Source organism: Callionymus lyra, chromosome 2 (genome assembly GCF_982586985.1).
Source record: "Callionymus lyra chromosome 2, fCalLyr1.hap1.1, whole genome shotgun sequence".
In the NCBI taxonomy this organism is placed as follows: domain Eukaryota; kingdom Metazoa; phylum Chordata; class Actinopteri; order Syngnathiformes; family Callionymidae; genus Callionymus; species Callionymus lyra.
Window position 1 is genome coordinate 9,269,352 of NC_141819.1, and position 10,266 is coordinate 9,279,617.

The 10,266-nt window shown below is 39.7% G+C and overlaps 1 protein-coding gene across 1 annotated transcript in view; it reads left to right on the forward strand.

The window, feature by feature from the left end:
- The first annotated feature begins 532 nt into the window (after positions 1-532).
- The window catches only part of LOC148085264 (uncharacterized), a 10,004-nt gene continuing 270 nt past the window's right edge, over positions 533-10,266 (forward strand). The window contains exons 1-10 of the mRNA XM_087782383.1: positions 533-559; positions 1,620-1,859; positions 2,945-3,362; positions 4,565-4,672; positions 5,548-5,744; positions 6,876-7,075; positions 7,134-7,192; positions 7,255-7,422; positions 8,241-8,468; positions 8,972-10,266. The exon at positions 8,972-10,266 is cut by the window's right edge and continues 270 nt beyond it. Of these exons, the coding sequence (XP_087638509.1) occupies positions 1,620-1,859; positions 2,945-3,362; positions 4,565-4,672; positions 5,548-5,744; positions 6,876-7,075; positions 7,134-7,192; positions 7,255-7,422; positions 8,241-8,468; positions 8,972-9,114 (1,761 nt within the window). The 5' untranslated portion in view covers positions 533-559 and the 3' untranslated portion in view covers positions 9,115-10,266. The remainder of the gene's footprint in view (positions 560-1,619; positions 1,860-2,944; positions 3,363-4,564; positions 4,673-5,547; positions 5,745-6,875; positions 7,076-7,133; positions 7,193-7,254; positions 7,423-8,240; positions 8,469-8,971) is intronic.

Below are 10,266 nucleotides of genomic sequence, written 5' to 3' on the forward strand. Positions count from 1 at the left end.
ATTTTTATGAGGGATGTTTCTTTCATAAAAAAAAGTGAGTGACAGCGAGAACTTCCCTCCTCACTGTGCGGGTGAAGGTGATGTCAGGACAGAAGGTACTTTCACAAACATCTCTAACGAGCCTCCTGGACTCACAGCCGGTTCTCGCGGACGCATGACCCGCAGAATGCAGCGTCAGGAGGAAGAACCAGGATCTAATGGCGCAGGGACTTCTCTGGAGCTGAGGTGCGAGTGCAGAGTCGACGTTTCTCAATTTTGCTCGAACACACAACTTCATCAGGGGACACAATAAAACTCTTTTTTTTGGTCCGCAAAACTTGTTTTTAATAGGCCTAATAATGAAGAAAACTTTTGGTCCAGGGGCCAACGCGTGCATTTTTACGACGGATGCGTTGGGTCCTTATGGTTTTATTTGATCTTGTAAAATACAGGTTACTTTACTTTTACTTTGAAAACACACTCGAGACCAGTGGCGTAACATCCGACACATAAGAAGGGTTGAAGTCCGTGCACTCCTGCGGGGCTGCGACCACTCCACTGTCAGTTTGGGAAAAAAAAGGTAAAATCCACGGGTCCGTCTTTTCTGCTTCTTGTTTTTATGTTTTTTTTAGGAAACCAAGTTGAGAAATTGAACTTGAACCTTGAAGCAAAAGTTTATTTTGAGCTTTCTAAAAAGCTTCATATGACTTCGGACGGTCCGAATCCATGCGTCGACCACCTCGTAAAATGCGTCAAAAATGTTATTTAATTTGAAAATATTTTTGCTATAACCCTATTTACTATTTTAACCCTTTTTTTAAATGTTAAACCACACAATCATCAAAATAAAAAATAACCAACTTTTGGTATTTTAAGATTTTTGGTAATTTTCCAAGTGCGTACATTTAAGATAAAAAAAAAGACGATCGTTTAGGTCATATTAGGGAAATACTTTGTCTTGGTTTTAGAAGAAAAAATAATCGTTAGATCGGTTTTGATGAGCAAAAAAAAACAGCGTCAACCAAGAAAATAAATATGTGACTTGCAAGCACGACACTAAAAAGATGATTAAAACAAATTATGTCTTGTGTAAATTCAATGAAATGACACTTTATTTAAAGTTATTTCATAAGAAAGTTATCTCAAGACACTTAAGATGAAGCTAAACATCTTAAGACGTTTTTATTTGTTCAGGCTTTTCCTTGATTTTCTGGAACTCCTGTTGTGTTCTCAGTATTATCTTGACCTTTAAAGTATATACTTTATTGAATATTGCTTTGATTGTTTAAGCGCTTTGTGACCCTGGTCTGGAAAAGCGCTATATAAATACAAATTACTTACTTACTTACTTAATAAAACCAAAACATGAGCCATAAATAATCTCGATATTTGAGTGAATTTTGTGAAATTTTTTAAACTTTGCAAACAAGTCCATCACCATATTTTTGCTTTAAAAAACGCTTTAAACCACACTAATTAAAAATATAAGGAGATTAAACTGTACAATAATATTTGCCAAAGTCATATTTTAGATTTTAGTTTAAATTACAGTTGTCCGTGAGATCGGCCTTGTTATTATTGTCAAGAGAATAATCTGTCCTCTAAATAATTTCTTATCTTTTATTGTTTAATGGGTCAAGATGAACACAGACTCGTTGGAGTATCAGTACCTGGTCCAGGATGACGATGACCAACCGTTCGCCGTCCGCAGACATCCGTTACGGAACCACTCGGTGCCTTCCAGGCGATGTAGGATGTTGTCCCTGTTGGTGGCGCTGCTGCTGCTGGCCGTGGCCATTGTCCTGGGATACTGGGCCACGATGGCGTCTCTCGGCGACGACATCGTGACGACCACGTGCGGAGTCTACAGGGGACGACAGGTGAGTTCTGTCGTCGTGATCGTTCATGGATGGAAGCACCTGCAGAGGTGAAGGTGTCTGGTGGTGATGTGTCGACGAAGCTTCATGAAGCAGTGTCGTATTAGAGAGTAGGGGGCGCACTCAGCTAGAAAATGATGTGAGGATTCAATAGAATAACTTTTAAAAGCAATAGATTATAGATTAAAGAGTGACATCTAGTGGACTCAGGAAATAATGACACTGTTTCATGAAGCTTCATCGACACATCACTAGTGCGGTTTACACCAAGATTTCAGTAGTCGATACAGATACATTATCTTTCGATACCTTTCGATACTATTGTTAAAGGAAAAATAGAAGACTTTACTTTAAAGTACAAAACTTTATTAGACGACAATACTAAGCCTTCATCATTTCACATTCAAAGAGAGGTGATGGTTAGTGATGTGTCGATGAAGCTTCATGAAACAGTGTCAATATTTCCTGAGTCCACTAGATGTCACTCTTTGCTCTATAATCTATTGATTTGAAAAGCTATTCTATTGAAACCTCACATCATTTTTAAGCTGAGGGCGCCCCCTACTGTCCTCTGAAAAATATGACACTGCTTCATGAAGCTTCATTGACACATCGTTAACTCATACACGCGTATACTGACCATGTTGGTTCCGCAAAGATATGTGTATTTGGTACTAACGTTAACAGAAAAGATGGTATTGTTGTATTTTTAGCGTGTTGGTACTGTATTGGTACTGAAGTATTGATACTTGTGACAACTGTAATCACTAGTATCTGGTTGAATTAGAGGTGGTTTGGTAAATGAAAGCAGGATTATAATCTGGTCAAAATACCATTTGAAGGTAGTGATGTGTCAATGAAGCTTCATGAAACAGTGTCATTATTTTCTGAGTCCACTAGATGTCACTCTTTTCTCTATTATCTATTGCTTTGTAAAACTATTCTAGTGAAACCTCATTTTTAAGATGAGGGCGCCCCCTTCTGTCCTCTGAAAAATATGACACTGCTTCATGAAGCTTCATCGACACATCACTATTCAATATGACTTACTGATCGACTGATGATGTTTTTGCACCGTCTGTGTGCAGAAGGACGGGGCGTACTCCTTCAAGGGAATGCGCTACGCTGCTCCTCCGGTGGGGGGCCTACGATGGGCTCCTCCCGCCGACCCCCAGTGTAAGGGCGGGGTCACCAACGCCAGCGACTTCGGCAGCATGTGTCCTCAACTCCAACCGATGTCCGGTGAGGGAGACGTCATGGGCCAGGAGGACTGCCTGTTCGTCAACGTTTGGACGCCGACGCTCCGGAGCGGGGCCGGGATCCCTGTGGTGGTCTGGGTCCACGGAGGGTACCTGCAGATGCTCAGCGGAGGAGAAGAGGGCTACTCCCCCACGGAGAAGCTTGCTGCCGACACCGGGCTCGTATACGTTAGCTTTAACTACAGGCTCAACGCCTTTGGGTTCCTGGCGCTGGAGGCTCTTAGAACTGGTCCGAAAAACACCTCCGGTGAGTCTTAGGCTTCATACATCAGAACTGGTTTGAACATGGAGAGTAATGCTGTGTCTCTAAGTGCACTACAGTGCACTTACTTGCACAGTGCTCAAATTTCAACAGGGTAGTACTGTCTCAAATCAAACTCTGCTGCTACACACTAACAGGAAATGACTCGACAGCTTCTTCTTCTACTACTTTTTAACACTGATCAACCAGTCGTTGAAACACTATCACTGACACTTGACAACACTTTTATACAATTGAAAAAGTTATTAAGTTATTTCATTGTGTTATTACTGTTGTTGTGTTGTTTTGTGGTAAAATGAGTGTTTTCTTGACATTTACGTCAGTATCTGCTCCGAAGACGTGTCGTCAGTGACGTAGCTTCAGTTTAGCTTCATCTACTGTCCATCAATCCACACTCAAAGTTCTGCCCGTTTTAGCGCTCATTGCACCCTTCATTTTTCGGGACACACTTGTGCACTTCAAATATGAAGTGTAACTGCAGAAATGCGTGATTTGGGACACACCCCAATGGATGAACATTTTTAAATAGAAGTAAAATTCGATTTTAGTAGAGTCTAGTAGAGTTATTATTTGTATTGTTGAATGTTTTAAATCAGGTATTCTTTCTCCCCTAGTGTCATAACATTGTAATTGCAACTGCAAAGAAGCTTCAAAGTTCACTTTAGGTACTACTGTAACTACTTTAGCCCTTATGGAAATGAATGCAAACACCACCTTTGGACCCACTGCTGTAGAGAAGTTTGTTTTGTTTAAATCAATAAATACAAATACATAAAGAATTATTTAAAGAATTTAAACTTCAGGCCAATAAATAAATAGAAAATCACAGGTTTCACAAAATGATTAACAAATAAAAAAAAGTTTTAAACATAGCAAGTAACTCAAATGAATCACCTTTTTACGACGACATAAAGTGTAATACTTAACACTAAAAGTGTATGGTTAATGGTCAGTAACAAATGTTTTTTCGATCACTTTACAAAAGTCCAAGTGATGCATTGACCCTGTACTGTTATGTAAGACCGAGACACAATGAGAGCTTCCTCACCCGCTGAGCTTCCTTCGATTCTTAACCCCGGCGCTCCCTGATCTCAGTGAGAGTTTAAATAGAGTTCACGGGAAGGAAGTGGGACACGGGCCTAGATTAGACTCCGTGTCTCCCTCATGCTGTTGGCGGTTCTTGGCAGGAAACTATGGCTTCATGGACCAGATTGCTGCTTTGAAATGGGTCCAGAGGAACATTCACGCGTTCGGAGGAGATCCAGGGAAGGTCACCGTCGTTGGACAGAGTTCAGGTGACAAAATGTTAAAGGAAATTACCGGTTCACTCGTTTGCTACTCGCCCTCATGTCGACTAATGTTGGATTAACATCTTCCTTTTTAGAGTTATAGACAGAAATGTTTGTTCATTTTAATGTAGCGACTGGAGCTCAGTTCTCTTCGTCTTCATCTTCGTCCAAAAAGACACTTAAAAACATCCAAATACCTCCATACTGCTCGTCTGTAACGTCCCTCTTGGATTGAAGCCTCGACATAAGAAATTGTTCCATAAAAAACTGCATTAAATCTATATTTTAAGTTTGTTTTTAGCGGAAACTTCTCATCTCTCAAATCCTGCTTGAAGTCTTTCCTCATTCAAACAGATTACAAGTGTTAGTGGGCAAGATTAACACTGATGGTCTGGGATCTTCCGCTAAAAACAAGCTCAAAATATAGATTTCTTGGAATTATTCCTAATGTCGAGGCTTCAATCCAAGATGGACGTTACAGACGAGCAGTATGGAGGTATTTGGATGTTTTTAAGTGTCTTTTTGGACGCAGACGAAGACGAAGACAACTGAGCTCCAGTCGCTACATTAAAATGAACAAACATTTTTGTCTATAACTCTCAAAAAAAGAACAGATTACTCTGAAGATAATCCCAACCCTTAGTGAGGCTAGTAAATGACACAATGTTGAATTTTGGGTGAAATATCACTTTAAATCACATGTTTTTTCAGTATTTCTACAAAGTAAATCAAGTAAACCTGTGCTTAAGGTATTTTCTTGTTTTATATGAATTCTAATGATATATAATCACAATAATATACAGTATATCGAATATTTTCTCACTGTTTTTGTGAAACTTGATTATTGATTTTAGCATCTATAAGGACTTGTTTCTCCGAAGGGGGAACCTCTGTCTGGGTGCTGATGACGTCACCGCTGGCCAAGGGTCTGTTCCACGCCGCGGTGGACATGAGCGGCTCGAGTGTTTTGAACGCCACACTGGAACAAGCCGAGGCCGACAACCTGGTGTTCCTGAGGAAGACGGACTGCAGAGACGCCGTCTGCCTGCGACAGAAGTCCGTCCAGCAAATACTGCAGGTATATTTTCTGCTATGGTTAACTCAAGTGAAGGTTTAATGGAACTTACTTTCAGAGTCCACTAGATGGCAATCTAATCTCTATTATATTTTTTGAACAGCTATTGGGAATCAAGGGATAGTTATTATATTAATAATTTGATATATATTATACATGTGAAATACTGCTCTTCGGCAGATATATGTGCTTTCATGTTGCATTAAAAGTTCAGTTGTTTTTTAATTTTGAACCATGTACGTTTATTGCTTATTTCTTTTTTTTTGTGATTGTTTAATTTATTGTGTTTATTTTTTTCAATTTTTTATTTGTTTTTTAGTTAAATATTTAAGTGATTCAATGGTTTTATTTGGCACAGCAAAAGATACACAACTATATAATTCTTTAGTAATTTGGAAATACAGTGAATAAAGAAGAATAAGTGGAAATACACAAAGTGCAAATTAATTAAGGAGAAAAAACAACCTTATTTTTTAATGAAAAGAAAATACTTTGTATTATAATATTTAATAAACTAACATCAACTATGTCAAACTCCCAACTGTTCTAAATGTTGAAGTCTTCCTCTTCAAGACACAGTAAGTTCCTCATCATGACCATGTTTTCAACTCATTACTTTATAAAGTTGCTCTGAAATCTGGGCAAACAAGAGGTTACGAGAGTCCATTAGATAGAGATAGATAGATACTTTATTCATCTCCTTAGAGAAATTCACTATTACGTAATAATGGCTTCACTCCTCCTCCAGCCAGCTGTAATCACGCTTTGTTTATACAAAGATTCCATCTCGATTGATGACATGCGGTGACAAACCTCCATGTTTGACCCATCACAGCAGAGTGGGCGTGGTAATGATAAGCAAGATTTAATATCCAGAAAAACAGTGTTTTTAGTGGGCGGGGCTTAAGATAATTTTTTAATGTCAATATTTCAATGACAAAGGAGTTTTGTACAAACACACACTGATGATACAACATAACTTTAACACACAAATCAACACATTAGTTGAACTTTAATTTACTATTCAGCATCAATTTCAGACTACTTTTCATTCAATGTTTGTTTTTTAACCACTGACTGGATATTTACATCAATAAAACATCAATCAAGATTGATAGAACATAATAATCCCAGGCCATCCCTTGGAAAGAGTACCCTTCCTGGGGAGGAGAGGACCTCGTCGACCTCCCCACAAGGGGGCGCTTTTCCGGCCCGATCGCGGTCGTGGACGGACACGTCCTGGAGGCTCCGCCCTTCGAAGTGTGGCAGAGAAAGAAGAACTTCAACGACGTTCCTCTGGTCATCGGGACGATGGAGCAGGAGACGGACTGGAGGTGAGAAGGTTTTGCAAATGCAGCTACGATGGTGACGAATCTTCCGCCCCGATCTCAGTCCGCCGTTCACCAACATATCCAGCTGGACGTGGGGCGACTACAGGTGGTTTGTGACGGGTGAGAGCGGAGCGTCGGTTCTGACCGTGGGCCTTGGATATTAAAACTTGACGACTTCACAGAGAGACTTCGGTCGTTCGGTGAAGTCCTTCCCAGGAAGGCGCTTGACCTCTACCCGAGCTCGGCCCCTTGTCCAACGACTGACCGCTGCCCGGAGAGATCCTACACCACCATGACCTCTGACATCAGGGTCACGTGCCCCAACAACCATCGGGCTGGAAAAGCTGCAGGTGAAGAATGATGAAAATCAAGGAAAAGCCTAAACAAATAAAAACGTCTTAAGATGTTTCTTGAAGGTGTCAGTAGATCATCAAACACAGAGATGGTTCCAAAGCTTAGGAGCAACAGTCTGGAAGGATTTCTCTCCTCTGGTCCTGAACCGTGTTCAGGAACCATCAGTAGATTCTGATCCACAGACCTCAGAGCCCGAGCTGGGGTGTAAGTCTGGATCAGATCACTGATGGAAGGTCTGACCATGAATAGATCTGAAAGTAAACACCAGAATTTTAAATATGATCCTGAAAGAAACTGGCAGCCAGTGAAGAGTTTTAAGGATCGGAGAAATGTGAGTTCTTCTACTAGAGCGGCTCAGAATTCTCGCTGCAGAGTTTTGAATCAACTGCCGGCGAGACAGATACTTCTTGTTAAGACATGAAAATAAACTTCTCTAAACTTAGGAAAATGTTGTCGGAACATCGTCTGGAGCTTGTAATCCATGCGTTTGTGTCTGGAACTCCTGTTATGTTCTCAGTGTTATCTTGATCTTTAAAGTATATACATTATTGAGTATTGTTTTGATTGTTTAAGCGCTTTGTGACCCTGGTCTGGAAAAGCACTATACAAATAAAAATGACTTACTTACTTACTTACTTACTTACTTTATTATATACAATAATAAAGTCAAAGTCATAGAGATAAGTGAAGTTAAAATGTATGTATAAGTTTAGAAACATAAATAAAATGACTAAAACATTTGAGCAATGTTTTCCTAAAAAGGTTTTTATCGCATTATTGTTATTTTAACAAATCATTTCCTCATCTTTCTCAGATGCTCTTCAAAGTCCTGTGTATCGCTACGTGGTCACCTACACGCCGTCCGGAGACGCAAACGTCGTCGGTTCGCTGGTGCCGTACCCGGCCCGCTTCTCCTTCCACCTGCTGGACGCCGTGGCGTTCTTTCGGGGGATGGAGCTGGTTTTTGGGTCGCCACTGTCTGAACGAGACAAGAACTTCCAGGAACTCATCACTCTGCACCTCGTCCACTTTTTTAAAACGGGTAAAGAAGAAACTAGTGATGTGTCGATGAAGCTTCATGAAGCGTCAGTGTCATCAGAGGACAGTAGGGGGCGCCCTCAGCTTAAAAATGATGTGAGGTTTCAATAGAATAGCTTTTCAAAGCAATAGATTATAGAGCAAAGAGTGACATCTAGTGGACTCAGGAGATAATGACACTGTTTCATGAAGCTTCAGTGACACATCACTAGCATTTGTTAGTGATGTGTCAATGAAGCTTCATGAAACAGTGTCATATTTTTCAGAGGACAGTAGGGGGCGCCCTCATCTTAAAAATGATGTGAGGTTTCAATAGAATATATTTTCAAAGCAATAGATTATAGAGCAAAGAGTGACATCTAGTGGACTCAGGAGATAATGACACTGTTTCATGAAGCTTCATCGACACATCACTAGAAGAAACATATGAAGGTCAACAACACATATTTAAAGAAAGAAAACAGTTAAATAGAAAAGTCCACTCAACTCACTTTTTATGTGTTTCAGGCAAAATGGCATCGGTCTGGCCAGAATACCCAGCAGGCACTGCTCTCCTGTCCACCAACCTGTCAGTGGTCAACAATTATTCTGCAGATCGATGTCTTCTATGGGAGGATTCTGGCCTTTTAGCCTACGCTTGGATTAACTGACCTTCGAGCAATTTTTGAACACATGAAATGAAACTTAATTTCAAGATGTACTAAGCTAAGCTTAAGCTAATATGTTACATTTTCGGTCAACTAATTTGAAACTCCAACTCTCCAACACAAATGTTGAAGTCTTCATCTCCAAGACGCAGTAAGTTCCTCATCATGACCAAGTTTTCAACTCATTACTTTAAAAAGTTGCTCTGAAATCTGGGCGAACGAGAGGTTACGAGAGTCCATTATGACGTAATAATGGCTTCACTCCTCCTCCACTCCGCCCGCTTTGTTTATACAACGAGTCCCTTGGAGGTGGAGACTTCCGGGATTGAAAAACAGAAAAACAGTTTTCAGTGGGTTGGGCTTAAGATCATTTTCTAATGTCAATATATTTTAATGAAGAGAGAGTTTTGTACAAACAAATACAAACAAATAGAGGTCAAACATCAACTTAACACACACTTAAATTTACACATTAATATACCTTTGAGTTTAAATTCTCGCTGGCTTGGGTACAATTAAAAGCTGGCAGTAAATCCCAAATGTGAGATTTTAAATTGTCGATTTATAAGACTGATGTCTATAGCGACATATCTTCGACTATGACGTGACTAAGATGGTTAGAATATGAGGATTTTGTTATAAATGTATCTAAAAGTCACGTTGATTTGTTCTAATGTTTTGTGCTAGAACAGGGATCCCAAACCTTGTTTGCACCACACACATTCACAGACCAACCTTCAGATTAAAACAGTCATTTTCTGTAGTTTACAGGTTCATTTTGTGACTAAACTTTATTGAAAATGGATTTTGATGTGTCAAGAGTAATAGACCAATTTTCCTTCATAGAAAAGTCAACCTTTTTAAAAAAAAAAAAAAACAACAAGAAAAACAAAACACATTTGACACAGTAATGCTCAATAGTCCCGCCTTATGTTACTTCTGATTGGTTCCTGTTGCGTTTGTGAGCAGCAGGATTTACCACCATTATCATTAAATAAACAAATGGTAGTGAATAAGTAAATACAAGCGTGGGAAAATGTCACGTGTTTCGTGAAAATAGGTCAAATTTCGTGAACGTGAAAGAAACATCTTAAAACATTTTTATTTGTGCAGGCTTTTCCTTGATTTTCTGGAACTCCTGTGTTGTTCTCAGTG